Source organism: Poromitra crassiceps (genome assembly GCF_964638095.1).
Source record: "Poromitra crassiceps genome assembly, chromosome: 2".
NCBI lineage: Eukaryota > Metazoa > Chordata > Actinopteri > Beryciformes > Melamphaidae > Poromitra > Poromitra crassiceps.
Window position 1 is genome coordinate 101,994,024 of NC_139624.1, and position 22,046 is coordinate 102,016,069.

Here is a 22,046-nt window from a genome sequence, read left to right on the forward strand (position 1 = left end):
TTCAAAATGTGCTGAAAATGCCTTTATAATCCCTCGTCTCATGAGCACCACTTCAAGTAGTACTTCAAGTGTTACTGAATGAATATACAGTAGGCCTACGCTGCTGTTGGGCAGAAACCCTGTATCTCCAATTTTGGCCATTTTCTTAATAAATGGATAAATGGATTTTAGTGGGTACCCAGAAATAACCTGTGAAAGTTTCAGTTACTTTGGACCAGCGAAATATGTTATATTACTGGTTTCTTGCTATTACTATTATACTATGTTAAAATGTGAATGTTTTTTCTTCATTGCGAAAAATGGCTTTTTTGGAGATCCAAGGTTTCCACCCGACAACGACGAAAATCAGTGGCGGACTGCATAATCGGGCACGTCGGGCAAATGCCCGGTGGCCTGGCCTGGCCTGGCCTGCCAAAAAAAAAAAAAAAAAAAAATTTTTTTTTTTTTTTTTTTATTTTTTTTTTGCAGGCCAGGCCAGGCCACTCACTGAACAGCAGGCCAGGCGCCGCCTACTGGTTTACTAGTGGTTTTATTACTTTATTCAGGTTTAAAGTGGGTGCATCTCATTGTAAAATTGGACTTGGCCCAAATTGGGCTTCAAACGGCCCAAATTGGGCTTCAAACAGCCCAAATCTGGCTTTAAACGACCCAAATCTGGCTTCAAACGGCCCAAATTGGGCTTCAAACGGCCCAAATTGAGCTTCAAACGCCCCAAATTTTCCGCCGCCGCCCTTCGGACGCCGGCACGCACGTCGGCCCATATCGGCCTGGCCTGCTTGGTATCTAATGCCCGGCCTGAATTATGATCCCAGTCCGCCCCTGACGAAAATACATACCAGTGATAGAGAGGAGAATGGAAGAAGAATGGATCTTATTTATTGCTGTCATCAAGGCATCACATCTGAGTCACACAGTGTGAGAAGGCATCCTCACGTGTGTGTGCACACACACACACACACACACACACACACACACACACACACACACACACACACACACAGTGCAGGTGTTTTTCCTGTCAATTTTCCGTTGTTGGGTACACTGCTACAATTGCTCTCTCTTAGTCTAAGTCTTAGTGACTTAGACACTGGTGGTTGGTAAGCTGTTCTCTCAAAAGGCAAGGCCTGTGTCTTCTGTTATGCTCTGATGAAGGTCTTGTCGACCGAAAGCTTACCATAATAAATGTGAAATCTGTACAGATTCAAGTGTGCGGAAATTCCTTTTATATTTGTAACTAGTTATTTTTCCAGCACCTTGGCCGAGACTTGGCTGGGTCGAGCGGTGGCCCTCCCTCAGATTCTTCTGTTATGGCAAAATGTAATTTCTTTGCTGTCTTTTTGTGTGTGTGTGTGTGAGTGAGTGAGTGAGTGAGTGAGTGAGTGAGTGTGTGTGTGTGTGTGTGTGTGTGTGTGTGTGTGTGTGTGTTCCTTCTCACATTGTGTGTTTACCACCCCCCCTCTCCCGCCAATAAGCATCCACTCTCCCTCCTTCTCTTCCTCCCTCTTCGTTTCCTCTCCCTCCAGGCTCAGGCCACTCAGGCCTGCAGATGGCAGATAATGACAGTGGCGCCCCCACTAGCTAGTTGTGTGTGTGTGTGTGTGTGTGTGTGTGTGTGTGTGTGTGACTTGGGTGTTGGCTCTGCCCATATAGACAGTGCTCTGTTCATTGCCGACAGTAACTCCTCTTGGCCATCTTCTGACTGGCTGAGTGGTTGACTTACTGACTGGCTAGCTGGCTGACTGAACACCTGACTGGCTGAGTGGTTGACTTACTGACTGGCTAGCTGGCTGACTGAACACCTGACTGGCTGAGTGGTTGACTTACTGACTGGCTAGCTGGCTGACTGAACACCTGACTGGCTGAGTGGTTGACTTACTGACTGGCTAGCTGGCTGACTGAACACCTGACTGGCTGAGTGGCTGGCCACTGATTACTGCTAACTGACTGATTGGCTAACTGGCTTAAATCCATTTTTCTGTCATGTGTGTGTGACCCCATCATTTCAACCAGCCTAGATGTTTTGATTAGGATGATAAGATCTCACAGCAACTTGACTGGCTCAGTGGTTTGTCCTAACTCAAACAGCACACATTGGACATGACATTTTCAGCTGAAGGTTGAACTTGGTTATGGTTTAGGGAAAGGCTTTTGTCATGCTGAACTGTATGAAAGACTTTGTTCTTATTTCATATTAAGCTCACAATAAAAGTGCTTTATTGCTCTGTTGTTCTTGGTGGGGCGCTAATCATAAAAGCACACACCAAATATTTCCTAAGGAACTCCTTACAGTGATATGAGTGAGTGCAAAGAGAGTTCAGTTAACCTAGCTGTGTTACCTGATTCAGGTGTTTTGTTGTTATAGCTAGCTGTCTGTAAAACACCTCTTTTTGGACGAATTTTCCAATGTGACTGAGAATCCAGGAAGACGGTTTCATTGTGTTGTGATGAAGGTGTCACATGTTGGATTGATTCTACTTATCGCCGCTGTCGTTCCAGGACCTCGAATTTCCAAAACAGAAACTTTTCAGGAAGTTAAAAAAACCTGTTTGCTCTTAAACTACTGAACCAAATGTCGTCCAAGTTGGCACATGTCTTAATTATAGTTAGTTTCCCGCTGAATGTGTCATTACTTTATTAATATCTTACCTGGATAAGCTCAAATGATGTTGTTTATATTATCAGTCCGACTTGGAAGCGCTTTCTCACGGCCAGTCAAGCGGGAGAGAGTCGCATACTCATGCACGAGCCCCCAAGCTCCAGGCCGCGGGGGCGCGCGCAGGAGCAGCAGAATTGCCCCTCGCCTCTCATGGCCGAATGGGGGCTTTGGCATGGGCTGAGAAATAGTCTGACATAACGTAACGTTAACGTTACTTTATTCTCGTCAGAAAGCACTCCGATTTGCATGTTAAAACAAGTTTGCAGCCTAGGAATAACTGGAAAACATTTGATTGATATATTAACGTCAGAGGAAGCCAGGATTAGTCAAAACGATATGAGAAATACACAGCGCGTCTGCCGTGTGTCTTTTCCGGGTCTATTGTCCTGCGTGGGGGGTACACACGGAGGTAGGGGGGGGGAATTTCGAGGTTTGACTGACAGATTGAGGGCGAATGGCGTTACGAGATTTACTCACAAGCTCGTTTTAATGCTTTTCCATTGGTTGCATTTGTTAAAAACCACACAGAGACGTGAAGGGTGACCAATGGCATTGATTCATGAAAAATGAACCCAGTTCCACTGGCTGCAAAAAGAAGTCCGATTGTATAGAAGTCAATGGGACAATGACCCTACTTCTCACTTGATTTATAACAGTGCACTAATGAGTTTATGGTCTCAATCTCTAGTTTCAAGTCTTCTTCAATACAGCATGATGTTCATTTTGTGAATTATGGTGCAATTTGGAGTAAAATACAGTAGATGATAAAGCAGACAATGTTTTCTGCTGTGGCTCTGTGGGAAGCGCCTGGTCTCACCGCTAGCTGCTTCTGGCTCCAAATAACCAAGATGGCGACGGTCAAAATGTCAAACTCGAGGCTTCAAAACGGTAGTCCACAAACCAATGGGTGACATCACAGTGGCTACATCCTTTTTTTTATACAGTCTATGGTTGATAATGAAAGTGCAAAGTAAAGCCAATGTTGTCTTGCCTGTTTATTAGGGCTGCAACTAACGATTATTTTGATAATCGATTAATCTGTCGATTATTTGTTCGATTAATCGATTAATCGGATTAAAAAATGCACTGATATTGTTTCCATCCGTTTATTGAAAAACAACTTTTTTTTTGTTAAACAAAAACTCACCGGGCTTTGCTACATCAAATAGCTTTGACAGGGCATGAACGAATACAAAATACATACAAATGTATGGTGTAAGTGCAAAAGATATCTTCATATCTTCTTAAATAAAGGGCTTTCTGAGCTGTCTTAACAATAATAACTTGTAAATAACTTGTAAATTACAAACATAAAATAAAAATCACTTCGCTTTAGCTTTAACAACAGGCCATGGACTAACACAAAAAAACTAATTTATGCTATACAACATGTGCAAATTGACATGGGCCTCATGTCGGTGACCAGCATGTTCAGGACACTGTCTGTCATGATGGCTGCTTGCCTTGGTGTACAAGCCGCATTCCCCACAACGAAACGCCTCATGGTGTTGTTTTTTTCTGAAATGAGAAAGACAGTATGAGTGAGTATGCCTAACAGCACTATTAACATAAAACTCAATAAAACTCACTCATTGATGATTTAGTTGATAATTGTTTATGTAAAGAAGGCCTTTATATAACAGAAGCCTCAAATGCAATTTGTCCTAGCTCACTCCTTACATTAAGATGCGCACACACACACACACACACACACACACACACACACACACCAATGAACAAGGGACAACAACCCCTCTTTTAGCCTTAGTTTACATACCAAGTCTGCTCTACCACTAACGTTAGCAAGCTAACGTAACGTTAACTAGCCGGTCGGCTTAACACACCATGCTTGTCAACCTGGGTGCGGGCGCATCAGCTGTTAACGTTAGATAAACGAAACAAACTATCTGAGTTTACATACCACATCTGCTCTACCACTAACGTTAGCAAGCTAACGTAACGTTAACGAGCCGGTCGGCTATAACGTTAACGTTGTCGACCTGGGTGCGGGCGCATCGGCTGTTAACGTTAGATAAACAAAACAAACTATCTGCTGTGAGACGAACATTTCCACTTCAAACAACAATACACATGGGTCTAATAATGTAACATTAGTAAACTTTACATGCATATCGAGTTTGTAGTAGTATAACGCTAAGTTAACTTACCCGGCTGCTGAGCTCCCTTCACCCGGCATCATCCAACATGTTTGCGTTTAAGGTGTTCACGCAGGGCCGTTGTGCTTCCATGCCATGCAAGATGGGCTTTGCACATTTTGCACGTAACAGACTTTTTAGTTCGAGTTAATATGAAGTGCTCCCAAACTTGTGAAGTTTTGGGTCGAGCTGCTTTCTCGTTCTCGGCCATGTTTCAACTTGTTTGTTGTTTACTGCGCGTGCGCAAGGCGAGTGATGTAGTCGGCTCCGCGACAGCGGGGCCAGGGAGTGACGTAGCCAGCACTGAGCCGCAGCAGCTGTGGTCAGCTGTTGTTTTTATCAACAAAACAGATGGCTCTGCGGTCCAACTAATCGCGAGGCAACGAATCGATAATCAAATTCGTTGCCAACGAATTTAATAATCGATTTTAATCGATTTAATCGATTAGTTGTTGCAGCCCTACTGTTTATACTACCTCTCCATGACGTTTCTGCGATGGAAACATTTGATTTGTAAGAGTTGCTCTCAGCAGCCGAGCAGATGGAGCTCTTTGTTTCGAAGTGTATTTTACATCGGTTCAATGCTTCGTTTTGCATACAAAGTAGTCCATGTACACAACCCACCCTAACCCTAACCACAACCCTACCCCTAACCACAACCCTAACCCAACCTACTGGCCTCTGTTGTTGGTCCAAAGGCCATCTATGCGGGAAGCCAGCACCCTCCAATTGACAGCAGTATACACACCTCAAAGCCGGGAGGACATGCTTAATCACGTTCTGTTTTGATCTTTACCTGGCGGGTGGGGGTGTGGTCTGGTGGGGTGGGTGGGGGTGTGGGGTGGGTGGGGGTGTGGTCTGGTGGGGTGGGTGGGGGTGCGGTCTCATGGGGTGGGTGGGGGTGTGGTCTGGTGGGGTGGGTGGGGGTGCGGTCTCATGGGGTGGGTGGGGGTGTGGTCTGGTGGGGTGGGTGGGGGTGCGGTCTCATGGGGTGGGTGGGGGTGTGGTCTGGTGGGGTGGGTGGGGGTGTGGTCTCGTGGGGTGGGTGGGGGTGCGGTCTCATGGGGTGGGTGGGGGTGTGGTCTGGTGGGGTGGGTGGGGGTGTGGTCTGGTGGGGTGGGTGGGGGTGCGGTCTCATGGGGTGGGTGGGGGTGTGGTCTGGTGGGGTGGGTGGGGGTGTGGTCTCGTGGGGTGGGTGGGGGTGCGGTCTCATGGGGTGGGTGGGGGTCTGGTCTGGTGGGGTGGGTGGGGGTGTGGTCTCGTGGGGTGGGTGGGGGTGCGGTCTCATGGGGTGGGTGGGGGTGTGGTCTGGTGGGGTGGGTGGGGGTCTGGTCTGGTGGGGTGGGTGGGGGTGTGGTCTCGTGGGGTGGGGGTGCTTGGCAGGTACAGCTCATTCTTCTCACTATTCACTCATCATGTCTTCCTGTCAGACACTGGATAAGTCGAGGCAATGAACGATACATAGCTCTCTGACATAAACACTAACTAATAGTTCAACACAACATAGAAAATGCATACAGTGATTTAAAGGAAAAATCCACTCTCAACACCTTTATAAGAATGGTTATTGGCATTCTGGGAAATATTAAGTCATTCTGCGAAGTGGAGGACATCCGTAACTGAGGCACCAGTAGATGAAGGAGGTTGAGGGACAAAAGGTACAACAATGGTAAATTACAAAACTTCATCACAAAATCAGAGAGACAGATTGATGATTTCTAATAGTGTCAAAGAATCTGAGGGTGGAAACTTTTATTTTACATCTATGAACCGTTGCTATGAACATGAATACAGCCATGCTGTATTTAGCCCATAAGTTGCTTACAGTTATGAAATGCCTTTATTTTAGTGTGGCAATGATTAATCGAGTGAGAGAAAATGATCTTATAATCAATTAATCATTTAGACAAAATTATGTGAAAAAGCAGATTAATCAATGAAAAATGCTTCTGTTGTTTACAACCTGATGATGCATTCATGCTACTATTTAGCCAAGTCAATACAGGATGGCTAACTTTTTCCAAGAATGGATTCTTCGTTGTGTTTTCCAGTGGGCAGAGTGGTTGATAACTTGCAGATGTGCCACTGAGAGAAACAGACAGGACTTTAAACTTGTGCAGTGAGGATGACAAGACTTGATTTCTATCTGCCTTGACTACAGAGGATGCACAGCCTTGTCAAGGAGACCGCACTCCCTTTCTCTCCGCCCTCCTCCTCCTCAGTCTCTCCTCCACTCGTTCTCTCCATCTCTTTCCACCAGGGAGGCCTGAAATGTTTGAAGCGTTCTCTTTCTTCTCTCTCTCTCTCTCTCTGTCGAGGTCCCTGGATGGCAAGTTTTTAATTACTCTCTCCTGGCTTTGTGCATAACCAATGAAAGATTGAAGGGCACTTGCCTCTGAAAGGCACTGTCAGAATATGGGTTTTTCTAATGCCACCGCTTTAGGAGAGGAATACTAATACACAACACAACCTATGCTTTTTTGTGTGTGCCCACGCCTGTGTGTGTGTGTGTGTGTGTGTGTGTGTGTGTGTGTGTGTGTGTGTGTGTGTGTGTGTGTGTGTGGGGGCATGCTCACGTATTCATATCTGTGCGTGTTTGTGTATTTGCAAGCCTCCAGACAGACAGTGTGGCTGTTGTTTTGCATGTGAATCAGGGCTAGGGGAGGAAAGGCATTATTAGATTGGTGTGTAGCGCGGGGGCGGGCTGGATGAAGACGGGCCAGCAGGTAGGTTCATTTGATGGATTAGATTTCCGTAGGGCCGGCTTGGAGGGTGTGACACCTCAAGGTGCCTCCAGCAACTCCGCTAAGATGGCAAAATGCATCCAGGGAAGGGTTTGGAATTTCAAATCAATAGTGGATGATATAAACAAAAGATGAGCTTGCACAAACGCTTGCCTGCCACAACCTAAAAGTATGTCCGATAAAAGTAAAGTGCAGTGGAGTAACTCGGAACATACAGAGTGATCTGTTGCTGTGTTTTAGATCCAATTTTTCTAAGTGAATTGGAACATGGCCAAGCTCTAAAAAATAATACATTTTCACCTAGAATGGAACTATTATTTAGAATGATTACATTTAAAAGTGTTGACATGTTGATGGAACAAGATTAATCCAGTATTATTTCAAGGTCCTTCTCATTATTAATTAGTATTATTAGATTGACGATCATTTAGCCCAGGGGCTCTCGAAGTGCGGCCCATGGGCCAATTGCAGACCTCGGGAATGTTTCTGGTGGGCCGCGACGAGTTAGGAGTTTGTAGGTAACATGATGGTATTTGGTCCGATTCTTGATTTTTCAGAAACTGTAGCGGGATCAGTTTTAAAGCCAGAGTGAAGTCTTTGGTATAATATGAAATTAAAAGACCTAAGGCACCCATTGGTACCAACCCTTTCATGCTATCTTGTCAGGAAGGTGGCTAAATAATGTTCCACATTTAGGCTACATTTTGGCAAAGGGAAAACATTTTGAAAGAGGTTTTTCCACAGGGTAATGTTGGCAGGGTGTGTGTGTTAAAACATCTACAAATGGGATTTGTTTTCTACTCCAGGAAAAATCAACATACATTCTTTTTTTTTAAATATATTTTATTTTTCATTTTTTATATGCAATAAAGACACACAAGAACAAAAACAAAGACACACCAGCTCAGTCACAGGAAAGGAAAAGAAAGAAAAAGCATACACATATCAACATTATAACATCATAGTGAGGTGCTACCACGATATATAGAATCCAGTGTGAGGAGTAAACGAGAGATCAGTTGGGTGAGTTACCCGTTGCCCCTAACCTCGTCCAAGTAGGCCATGAATGGGTCCCAGATGGTAGAAAACTTCCTAAGTGAATTGGTCCTCAGGAACCCGAGTCTCTCCATACGTATAACAGAAACCATGTCTGACAGCCATAGCTGAAAAGAAGGTGGGGAGGGGGACTTCCACTCCCTTAGGATGAGGAAATCAACATACATTCTTGACATGATTCACAATATTGGCATGACTTTTAAAACAGGCTATTAAAGAAAAGATTTGTTTGTCTAAATTGGCCCTCAGTCACGAAAACTTTGAAAACACCTGATTTCGCTCAATCGGGTCATGGAATATGCTTATCATGATTGTTGCTTTCTGGAGACCCACCTTGCTTGCTTTGGTGAAACATGTTCCCTCCCTCCCTCCTCTCTCTCTCAGTAGCAGGGAGTGTCTGACTTTTTGCTTCCTAGAAACAGTTATTTATTTCCTGGGGCTGCATAGGGATTGAAATTGTACAGATGACCAGAGGTTTTAAGGTATTAATATACACGGCAGCGCGGCACGCGGGGGCGTATGAAGCAATTTTCCATTCTGTCAGCAGTGCGTCGACAGCGCTGGCACGGGGGGGCCCCTAATACGTGTGAATTAATTTCCCCCAACATGCGGGTAAAGAACTTCAAAGGCAGGGACGAGAAGTTGGCCAAGTGGATTTGAAAGGGATGAGTCTCTAATCTGATTAAACTTTGCTTGCTCTGTGTATTTTCTCACCACCTCTTCTCTTCTTTAACACCCCCCCCCCCCCCCAGCGGTGGATCTACCTCGCAAGCCGCGTTCCCTTTTTACTCTTTGAGAAAATGTGAAAGATGGAAATGATGAGTGCATGTTTCAGCCAGAACAGCAATCGTAAACCAATCTTTCAGACTCGCGTCTGCTTGTTGTGGGGATTATGTTTCTTTAAACCTGTCATCTCAAACACCAGCACCCCAGCCCAGCCCAGCCCCCTCCCCTCCCCTCCCCTCCCCTCCCCCATCACCCTCAAACATTGGCGCCGCCCTAAAAGGATGAATTTCATGTCGCAGCATCTTTCTGCATTACCTTTCCTTTGCGACCGGGTGCGTCATCATTTCAAGTCTTGCCTTAGTAAGCCTTTGGGGGGGGGGGACTATCCTCTCGCTTTATTCCCCCCACACATGACAGCACCTCTGAAATATGCATAATGTTTCTGAGCATGGTGGTGGGGAGGTGTTGAGGGTTTATTCGGAGTGCTGGCAATGGCAGGCCAGAGTGCTCGGGTCCTATTCTCTGAATATTTGATGGTCTTAATGAGCGGGAAGAATACAGGACTAAGCACTTTGTTGGTGTGCCCCGACTCACGCCGTGCGAGAAATAATGGACGGACGCGGGAGGAAAGGATGAAATATTAAAAAAAACATGCTGTGTGATAACACCGACAGGAGACAGGTGCTGCTTCTCTGCACTGGTCTGTTCATCATAATGTTCCATTCCTGTTTCCTTAGACCGTCCAAGTTAGGGGTGGAAAAGCATAGCAAAGTATCGCAAAGTATCGCATTTTTTCGGCAGATTTTTTTAATTGATATTTTATCCCCGAATCGATGTGTTTTCTGCCCCCTCCCCCTCCCATATTACGCAAGTTTAGATGTTGACGAACCCAGTCAATATAGCAAATAACACTTTTACGATCACTAAATAGTTATATTTTAGAGCAAACCCGGCTTATGTTTGTTTTCAAGTGTGATGATTAGCATCTTTGGTTTCATTGGCACTGTGAAAATTGCAATAAATCCTAATATCGAATCGAAGCTACCTAGCAGGAGGGGTGCATCGCATCTTGTACTGCACCCACAGAGAAGAGAAAGGCATCTATATTCTCGTCTTACTATCAGGAATATGACAAATAGCTGAATCTCCCAAAATGTTGGAGCATTCCTTTAAGTATTGCAATACATATCAAATCGGCACGAAAGTATCGTGATAGTATTGAATCGGGGGATAAGCATAATCATCCCAGCCCTATAGTCCAAGTGCATATAGACAAGTCCATGCACTGTCCTATCTCTGGAGTGGGGAGTCTGCCATATGGGGGTTATATGGTGCTGATGTGGCCATAAGGCATTTGCTAGCAGGCTGTCTGTCTTCACAGAGATAGATGATCATATTCTTACTTTATGATGGATGTTGGAAGAAGCTGTGACTGATAGATGCAGAGTTTGATAGTTGGAGGGGTGGGATGGATGGGTGGATGGATAGATGTGTGCTGTATAGATGAAGGATGGCAGGCCATGGCTATTACTCAATGAGTTTAGAGAGTCCTTGGAGTTTGTGGTGGAGTAAGTGGTTCCATCGCTATACTACTTGAAATAACATCTCGCCTCAGTGCCCTTGCATTAAAATTATGATACATTTTGGGGAAGGGAGATGAAAACTGGCCTGTTTGAGTCTCTGTGTGTGTGTGTGTGTGTGTGTGCGTGTGTGTGTGCGCGCGGACACACACACGTGCATGCGTGCGCACCTGTGTGTGAGTGCCATTGCATAGTCTAGGTTTAACACAACTAAAGCCAATAATGTGTTTATTCATTAAACTCCTTCCCTCCTCCTTTTACCTAAAAACAACTATCAAACACATTCTTAGGGACTACATAGTCCTTAAGACATCAGCTCATTAGAGTAAGGTTGTCAAAAGTATCGATAAGTATTGATAATAAAAAAAATTACCTGATACAATACTCAATAACTGTTTAAAAATGATATCATTGTTTGGGTAGACGTGACCTCCCTGTTTTTCAGTCAAAACAGCCCCAAAGTCTCGTGAGGATGCAATACTCGCGGGGGAGCATAATTTATCACAACAACGGGCACAAGCGCACATTAGAGGCGTGCCAAATCATTTATGCATGGCGCAAACGGGATTTGGGCGGTGTTAACCACCAGAATTATTCACAGGTGTGGCCTGGCAATGCCTGGGCGTTACATCAATCAAACCAGATTTCCGTCTTGCAGTCCCTGTAATACAGTTTGCTTGAGGCATGCTGTAATTCTCCCCATGCGTAATTTGGATAGGTGTAGGCCTATTGACTGTATACTGTATTATCCCTATCTCATGACGACACCATCACATCATATACCTGTTAAAAACATCTGTGTTTTGATGCAATTCGGCTTATTTTGTTGACTGGGGTGGGACAATAGAAACGTGTTTGCAGCGGGTAAACGGCAGAGACCAAAGAAAAGATTGGAGGATTTACAGTGGACTCAATTAAAACCGAGGACAGAGAGAGATGGAGAGAGCTTGTGACAGATCGTTGTGGTGCCAACGACCCTCCAGGTTATGGTGAAGGTGAATAGCCTATTGCAAGGCTACAATGTACAAGTTTTCTCAATTCATTTACCATAACCCCTCCTTGGGATGTGATAAACGTTTCTCAGTGAATTATAGTTGATTGCCTCACCGAATATTCTGCTGGTTACCAAATTTTAGCAGCAGCATTTTATGTCCTGGCGTGGCACGTCCGTGCGTAATGATGTTTCTGCGCTGCGCAGCACGGAGATTATGGTGCGCTCAAGCGCAGCGAGTATTTCAGTGCCTAAGAGGTGCTTTTCAAAGCTCTTAGCGCAAAGTAATTGTGCGCTGCTGACGATAAGATAATGCCATCTATCCCCACATTCTAGCGCTGAAACACCTGGTTTCACATGTGGCACGCCTATGCCCAGTACAATTATAACAGGCATGCGCTTCTCCATGGCCCCAATTTGCATTGCGCGCGGCGGAAGCTGGAGTCCGTTATAAAAGTTATAAATATAGTCACGTTATAAACAACTAACCAACGCTGGAGGTCCGTATGGAAACTCGAAATGTGTGTCACTCGAAATGGTTAAAAGTTAAATCAATTTGGTGGCGTTTTACTGCCATGTAACATAGCTAGCTAGCCGCTAACATTAGCCACAGTTAGTAGCCGACTACCCACAATGCATTACGTTATCCCAGCACCCGAACGACACGGCTGTAGAGCAGAATGGCTCTGCTGTAAAAGGGTAAAATCCTCATAGATTTTTTTTTTGTCGGGGGCTGGGGGGTTATCTAAATTGGTTACACCGGAAATAGAACCCATAGTTAACGTAAGGCAAAATGGCCGCCAAAAATAAGGTGGATACCTGAATATTATTCTCCGGGGCGTACGAGCAGGTGAGGAGAAAGAAAGGAGCAGACAGAGGGGCAAGACAGCGTCCTGGTGTCACCAGGATTCCCCCTCTCTCGTCTCATCAACAGCGCTGTGCTGGAGACAATTCTTCCATGTCCCAAAAGTGAAAGGAAGAAGTGGCAAAAACTGAATGGGAAACTATCCATCAAATCAGCTAAATATATATAGAGTCATTTCCATGTTGCCAGACACTATTGACAGTTTGAGCCTCCCAGCCGGCAAAACAAACCGTTTTATTAGCGAACGTGTATTGACGATGCAGTGCGAGCTCCTTTCCAAAGCAACTCTCAGTTGTGTCTGCATGCTCAGACTTCTCCCTCTCTCTCTCTCTCTCTCTCTCTCTCTCTCTCTCTCTCACACACACACACACACACTCACTCACTTGCACTCTCTCTCACTCTCTCACTCTCTCTGTCCCTCTCTCACTCTCTCACTCTCTCTCTCTCTCTCTCTCTCACATCTTTGCCAGTCATCTTCTCATCCCCTCCTGACACATGATTTTTGCTTCTAGGGCTTTTCTGACCGGACTGGAGTCGCTCCGCGTATCGGAGCTTGGAAGGGAAGAATGTGATTGGTTTACTGGAGATCACCAATCCAACACTTGTGAATAATTCTACACTTAAAAAGGCGTGGTTAAATGGTTAGAGCCGCGCATTCTGGAGTTTAGCGTCAAGGAAAAATTAGGGAATGCGCGTGACCACGCCCACTAATAGCTCTGCATCCAGCCATAAACGCAAGTTTAAGAGAATAGAGCCCCATATATTTTATATACGGCCTATGAATAAAACCTAACTCAGTAATATGAGCCCGTTCTTTCTGGTGCAATCACAGCTCATTAGTCACATGTCAAATCTCAGAAAGAAGAAAAAGAGAAGGCGTCGTTGCAGGATACAGATTAGCATCAGAGCATCACGGCGCAGGTACCACACTCCTCCGGTGGTGGCGCCGCCGCGGATCGCTCGACGAACGCTCGGCACCGGTTGGTACAGTACGGGTCCTTTGTACCGGTGCCAGTCCTCGTACCCGGGTTCCCCTCACAGATCAGAGGGGCTGGATGGCAGCGGGGGGGGGATGGGTAGAGTAAAGAGATGGAGAGCGGCTTGTCAAAAACAGCTCCTCATCCTCCCTCCTGAGCTCCTTCCCGTCTCTGTCGCCTCCTCGCGTCGCCTCCTCTCCTGCACCCCCTGGCTGCCAAAAGCCAGAGGGAGATCTAAGGAGTCCGACATGAAAGGCATCCCTGAGATTCTGTCTGTCGTTGGCCCCGTCTCCCCCACTCACAGATATGGAAATACGGCATCCCGAATCCAGCCTGTGTGCCTGCCCGGGTGCTGTGGAGACGCCGTGGCCTCCTCTGAGTCTCTCTCTCTCTCTCTCTCTCTCCCTTTCCATTGGCTCTGCTCTCTTTGGCCGCCTCGCTGCGCGCCTCTCTCCCCAGCAGCCCCTCGGGCCTGCAGGTAGATAGCAGCTTGATTGGCAGCTGCTGTGACAGTCAGTGGAGCCGGGTGAGAGTGGATGAGTGTCAGCCGTGCTCCAGGGCCTAAAGGCAGCAGCAGTGCTGCAGAGAGAGAGGTGCTGCAGAGAGAGAGGCCCATGCAATGAGACTCAGCCATCTCTCTCGCTCCTCTCGACTGAGCCAGGTAGGAGCTAAATAGGTTTTCAAAATCACTCCACAGTTTATCCTGAGACTGGAACATTTTCTTCAAATCAAATGTTCTCTCCTTCTTTTGCATTCCCACGCTCCTCTCTCACCCCCCCCCCCCCCCCCCCCCCCTTCTTTCTCGATACCTTTGGTTTTGAAATAACCACCAACCGTTTCACTGTAGGTTGATGTAGCATCTTGTTGTTTGGAGTCTTTTTCAAATTCTCTTTCTATCAGCCTCCCTCCCTCTCTGCACTCTGAAGCCTCAGCCTGGGCTGTCACGCCACTTGACGATTAGCCACGCCGTTCCCCATCTGCGCATTGCGAAAAAAACTTTTTCCATCCTTTTGAAAAAGTTTCGAACACCGAACACAACTCCCCGCCCCTGCTGGGTGGGGCAAACGTGAAATCGTCTCGGTCTCAATCGTCTCGGTTGTAAGTGGCCCTGACCGATTCCCAGACGGAGGGAGTGTGTTTGTGTGATGGCTGTCGCCGCGCGGCCCCCGCTCCGTCTCAAGTCAACAGCAGGAAGTGTGTGTGTGTCCCCTAGGCTGAGAGGGGCCTCTTCAGCTCCACACAGATGGAGGAGGAGAGGATGGAGAGGGGAAGGAGAAGAGCGCCACGACAAGGAGGAAGCTTTAGGGGGTACTTCTCCCAGTGATGATAAGAGTCCAAGTTAAATAGGTTTTATTTACATTAGAATTTGTGTGCGTGTGCGTGTGCTGGCCACAGTCAAAACAATTAGCCATAACCGTCTGTCATTGCCAGAACTTCTGGAAATAATAATACAGAAGAGTCAATGAAAATTTCAGACAAACATCTTAATTATTTCAAACTACAGGCAATGTTCAGAAGGGAATGAATATTGAAATTTCTGCGATGACTGATTGTGGAAATAAAATTGTAATATCAAAATATACATGATTAACTGTGCAGCCCTCCTCTCTCTCTCTATCGCTCTCTCTTTTTCTCCTTTTTCTTCCACTTGTTTGCCATCTCTCCTTTCATAAGTGGTAGGGTGAGTGTTGGGCTTGCTGGCAGTCTGCTAAGCATGGAAGCTCCAACAAACCAACAAAAAAGCCAGCAGATTTCTATAGATAACAACAAAAAAGCCAGCAGATTTCTATAGATAATGGGAACTTTTCATGTCACTTGTCGGTTTAGGGGCCAAACGAGTGCTTTCAAGAGCCCATAAATATTGAATGTAGGGTAAATGATGGCCCATTCGATGATGAAATGAGTGTGTGTGTGTGTGTGTGTGTGTGTGTGTGTGTGTGTGGGGGGGGGGGGGGGTAGCTGTACATGTCAAAAACCCGCAGAGTGCTGTGGAGTGTTTGGTGAAAGGAGGCAAGGCGTAGCAAAGTGGACCTAATTAGAGGGATTCGGAGTGTATTTAAAAATGAATCATGCTTAGCCGCGACAGCGACAACAGAGTTCTCCACTTCTCTAAATGGGCAGCTGTCAGGCAAAAGGGATGGTCGCTTTGCTAAGTTCTCCTCGCCACATGCTGTATGAATGGAAGGCCTGATTACTTTGTCGTTAATGATTCATTGGCTCGCACATACAGTACACTCTGGGAGTGTAAATACCTCCGGGAGTAGCCCTTTACAACCCACTGGGCATACATACATAGCATTTCTTGTCATTCAATCGCTGCAAAAATGGCCACCCTAATGTCTAACACTAGTGGGGGTTGGGGGCGGGCGGTAAGTGAGACCGACAGTCCAAACACACCAGACCAGGCGCCCCCCGACCAACCAGAGGAGGCGCTAGTGCCGCGACCAGGACACATACCCTACTCAATCCGGCTTCCCACCCCCAGACACAGACAATCGTGCCTGTATGGACGCCCGACCAAGCCGGAGGTAACACGGGGGCGCGAACCTGCGACCCTCGTGTTGGTAGGCTATCGCTACACTACCTGGACGCCCAGGCGTCGGGTAGCGGCGAGCGGCCGCGTGCAGCCAGGCATGAAGTCAACGCGAATTGTGACCGGCGCGGAGCAAAACATCGTGGCGTGGAGCAAGACAGAGTGCTGCTGGTGTGAATGGCAAAGCTCCTGCTCCATGCTTCCATGACGCGCTGCTTCTCAGATGCTTCTGGTGTGATTCATTCAGTCTAGTCTCTCAAGACGGGTGTGTTGGCTCCCGCCATTTACAAATGCTCCTGCAAATAAATTGCAGTGATCAGAATATCAATATCTATGAATATTCATACTCATGGTTGCCTGCTCAATACACCGGCAAAGCAAAGCTGCTTTATAACCAAGGCAAACGTATATTCCCTTGGCAATAAACAAAGTCAGCAAACTAAACTACCACTTCAAAGTGTCTGATTCATATTATTAAAGCCTTCTCCTTTTGCAGCAGCGGATTGCCTCTCCGGAGCGCGGAGCAAATTTGGTGACAAACGCCCTCACAACCTGAGGAATGTCATGACAAACCCCTCACAACCTGAGGAATGACAAACCCCTCACAACCTGAGGAATGTCATGACAAACCCCCTCACAACCTGAGGAATGACAAACCCCTCACAACCTGAGGAATGACAAACCCCTCACAACCTGAGGAATGTCATGACAAACCCCTCACAACCTGAGGAATATCATGACAAACCCCTCACAACCTGAGGAATGTCATTTGAAGATGGAGAATGGCGCGTGTGTCGTGATCAGAGTGAATGGAGAGCTTCTTGGCGGTGGCCCCGGGGAGCAGAGAGCAGAGCAGACATCTTGGTGAATAAAATGCAGTCTGCTTTAATTGTGCAAAGCCAGCATGAGAGGTGTCACCGTGTGTTACGCCGACGGTAAACCATATGGGCGCGCTCACGGGAAGACATCAATTCAGACACACACACACACAAGCATCCTCTGTGAACCAATGTAATCAAAAGAAGAGCAGGGGCTTCTAAACTTGTTTATATGCAGATTTGCTCCCGCGCATTGGGGCGAAGAAAAACCGCAAATACATGCGAAAACACTCGTGCTATTTTTTACCCAAAGACAAAATAACATAAAACCTGCTTTCAACTGCATCTGATGCTTTCTTTGTTTGTTTGCTCCCTCCACACGTATGGCATTACGTAGCGTGGATTTGTAGGTACAATGACACGTACAAAGACGCTCGTATCAACTACAGTACATGTATGCTATGTATGCTATACCCTGCTGTTGTTGTGTGGCACAGCTTGCAATGGGCTGCTGCTATCTGGTATGAGTGTTGTGCCAGGCGGGAGGAGGAGGCTAATCCTTAATGAGTGGTATATTGACAACCACCTCCACCTCTCCGCTCTCTACATCACATCTCTCTCTCTCTCTCTCTCTCTCAGCCAGCTTTGGCTGCAGCCGCTGCACTAGTTGCCCTCACCCCAGTGAAAGAGGACCAAATCTGTGTGTGTGTGTGTGTGCTCATGTGTGTGTGTGTGTGTGTGTGTGTGTGTGTGTGTGTGTGTGTGTGTGTGTGCTCATGCGCGTGTGTGTGTGTGTGTGCGCGTGCGTGCGTGCGTGCGCGCGTGTGTGTGAGAGAGACAGGGAAAACGAGACAGATAGAGAAACAGGCCAGGGAATGGTAATGTATTCTCTCCCACCTTAAGGCTCGCTGGGTCTCTCTGTCTGGGTCGGTGTGCTAGACTCTGATAATTATGGGATGCGGCAGGGACTTCTCCTATCTGCCCTGGGAACCGTGGCAACACATCACCTTTATGGAGATGGAACAGCTGCTCGCTGGAGCCAAACCTGGCGACCAGGAACACCGGGCTACACGGCTGCGGATGTAGTGAGATTAGACAGGAGTGTGTGTATGTGTGTGTTACTGCGACACTTAGAGCAAGAATGAATGGGATGCTTCTTTGCATATTATTGCACAGCACAGGCCTACAGTATGCATCAAACACAGTCGTATAAAAACACATGCACAGTCCCTCACACTCGAGTATAATCAATCTGTCTCTCTCTCTTTATCCCCAACACCCCTCCCCCCTCCCTCCAGCTGGTGGCAGTATACGAAGAGCAGGATCCTCACGGAGGAGGCGACGGCACCAGCGCCAGCTCCACGGGCACGCACAGCCCCGAGCCCTTCCCGGGCCAGCTGAGTCCGCCCAGCGTGGCCTCCGCCTTCCAGCCGTACCAGACCACCAGCGAGATCGAGGTCACGCCCTCCGCCCTGCGATCCAGTGAGTCAAATGGGCACCTAACCACGGGAAATAAAAGCACATCACCCAATAATAGTTCACTTCAACTTACAAAGTTTCCCTTTGGAGTCTGCCTATTACCCTAGAGAAAGCAATATTTTAGATGAGGAAAATGATGCCATTTTGCGCCTGTGTTTGTGCTCGTGTTACTCTGTGTCAGTAATACTTACCGGTGGACTAAAGACCCAATTATGCTCAATGTTAAATACGGATACGCATACGGATAAAGCCTTCTGTCCGTACTCTGCCTTCATTTCGTGCGTAATTCTGCACGTTTTCTGAAAGCGTATGGATACGGATGAAACGGAGCAGTACCACACAAACACACACACACACACACACACACACACACACACACACGCACACACACACAGGCACACACATATGCTGGTAAAGGCTTTAAGCTGAAATGCGTTGGTTGTTCTGCTGTCTGTACCAGATGACCATTAAAGGACATTCTAGTGTGCTGGCCTACTTCCTTGTTACTTCTTTATGTTTGGTCTCTGACCTGCACCTAAGTTGATCATTAGTCTTGAGTGTGATCGCTATTGTTGAGTTTGGACGTCTCTACAGCCCACTACTAGTGGATGTATTTCTTAACATGATACCAACGTGAAAGACACATGGAAGTATGTGGACAGTGACGATTACAGCGTTTGAAACGGACATATTTATTATTTTTGTATAATTCTGCCACATGGAGAAGCAACTCCCAAGGCTTACTGTACTTTTCAGGAAAGACCGAGACGATGCTAGTCACAGGGGATCAAGAACAGTAACCATTTTATTTTTGGGTATCGTTTCCAGCCTCGTCTTCAGTGAAAGGGGGTGCTTTTCATATAAATAAATGTAAATTTTGCTACTGCACAACTGATTGAGAACGGCAAAATAGCTAGTAATTCAACCTATACGCTGTTCAGGAAAGATTTGACATTTGCCTGTGTGTGGTAGTTCTTACCTGGGAAAAAGTATATGTAAGCAGGCGTATATGGTTAAGACCTGTGTCTGTTTGAGACGTATTGTGTGGAGAGTTGACAGACTGTCAGAGCTATGCAGTGTGCCCAGGGAATGACAGTGTCCCGAGATGGACAGACAGGTGCAAGGCGAGACAGCGGAGGGAATACAGACACAGTCGGATGCTCAATCATGCAAGAGCAGGATGTCCAGAGGAACGCGCGCGCACGCACACATTCACTTGTCTTAGATGTTGCCCATGTCCGCATCTTCACATCCCATGAAGTGGAAACAGCGACTTGACACAGAGCTGTCTCAGCCTTCAGAGGACGTCTTAAGACCAGTACCAGAACCCACACAAGCACAGACACACGCTTCATATACTCAATGGACCGATATGAATGTAAGACAGACTCTCTGCTCACCCCAACCTCTCTCGAATTGTCTGTTAGACTGTGGAGATTCACCAAAATTGGTCCCAAAAGTGGCACAATGGCAGACTGAAAAGAAGCCGGTAGCACAGAGTAGACGGGTCATATCGCTTCAAACGAGCACACTTTTAGGCTTTCTTCTGACTTACTTTCTGGGAACACTACACAAGCTCAAATACAGCTCTATTATCATGGAAGATGATGATGTCCCCTGTGTACAGCACGCGGGGAAGCTGTTGATTTGGTTTCAGCGCTCAGTAAGGAGCTCTGATCCACAGATCTTCCTGGAATCAGCTTTCCACTGATTGCTCTGGCTTATTGTGGACATGCTTGTCTCTTGTCTCCCCCGCTGAGACAGATGCTGCTGTACTGATGAGGAGCCCCTCAAAGCTGCCTGTCCTTAGTGGCAGGATGGCCTACTCAAGCCAGCCTCTGCCCCACTGAAGTGTCCTTGAGCAAGACACGCACACACACAAACACACAAACACGCACACTTTCTTTTGGGGGGGGGGGGGGTCGGATTCGGTCGGATTCGAACCCGGGTCGGCTGCGTGAAGGACTAAGCCTTAATGCTACACGTTCTACCAGGTGAGCCACTGGGACCCCCCCACCCCCACTTGCCAGTCCCTCACATGTCGCACAAAATGATAGCTCCAAATGAATGGCGGACTTTGCCACGATACAGAGGTGACTTTACCACAATACAGAGGTGACTTTACCACAATACAGAGGTGACTTTACCACGATACAGAGGTGACTTTACCACAATACAGAGGTGACTTTGTCACGATACAGAGGTGACTTTACCACGATACAGAGGTGACTTTACCACGATACAGAGGTGACTTTGTCACGATACAGAGGTGACTTTACCACGATACAGAGGTGACTTTACCACGATACAGAGGTGACTTTACCACGATACAGAGGTGACTTTACCACGATACAGAGGTGACTTTGTCACGATACAGAGGTGACTTTACCACGATACAGAGGTGACTTTGTCACGATACAGAGGTGACTTTACCACGATACAGAGGTGACTTTGTCACGATACAGAGGTGACTTTACCACGATACAGAGGTGACTTTGTCACGATACAGAGGTGACTTTACCACGATACAGAGGTGACTTTGTCACGATACAGAGGTGACTTTACCACGATACAGAGGTGACTTTGTCACGATACAGAGGTGACTTTACCACGATACAGAGGTGACTTTACCACGATACAGAGGTGACTTTACCACAATACAGAGGTGACTTTACCACGATACAGAGGTGACTTTACCACGATGCAGAGGTGACTTTACCACAATACAGAGGTGACTTTACCACGATACAGAGGTGACTTTACTACGATACAGAGGTGACTTTGTCACGATACAGAGGTGACTTTACCACGATACAGAGGTGACTTTGTCACGATACAGAGGTGACTTTACCACGATACAGAGGTGACTTTACCACGATACAGAGGTGACTTTACCACGATGCAGAGGTGACTTTACCACGATACAGAGGTGACTTTACCACGATACAGAGGTGACTTTACCACGATACAGAGGTGACTTTACCACGATACAGAGGTGACTTTACCACGATGCAGAGGTGACTTTACCACGATACAGAGGTGACTTTACCACGATACAGAGGTGACTTTACCACAATACAGAGGTGACTTTACCACGATACAGAGGTGACTTTACCACGATGCAGAGGTGACTTTACCACAATACAGAGGTGACTTTACCACGATACAGAGGTGACTTTACTACGATACAGAGGTGACTTTGTCACGATACAGAGGTAACTTTACCACGATACAGAGGTGACTTTACCACGATACAGAGGTGACTTTACTACGATACAGAGGTGACTTTACCACAATACAGAGGTGACTTTACCACGATACAGAGGTGACTTTACTACGATACAGAGGTGACTTTACCACGATACAGAGGTGACTTTACCACAATACAGAGGTGACTTTACCACAATACAGAGGTGACTTTACCACGATACAGAGGTGACTTTGTCACGATACAGAGGTGACTTT

At 46.7% G+C, this 22,046-nt stretch overlaps 1 protein-coding gene across 4 annotated transcripts in view; it reads left to right on the forward strand.

Moving 5' to 3' along the window:
- LOC310772487 (partitioning defective 3 homolog) overlaps positions 1-22,046 on the forward strand; it is a 660,426-nt gene that overhangs the window by 199,716 nt on the left and 438,664 nt on the right. For all 4 annotated transcript variants that reach the window (XM_083632305.1, XM_083632307.1, XM_083632306.1 and 1 more), the window contains exon 3: positions 18,401-18,584. In XM_083632305.1, the coding sequence (XP_083488431.1) occupies positions 18,401-18,584 (184 nt within the window). The remainder of the gene's footprint in view (positions 1-18,400; positions 18,585-22,046) is intronic.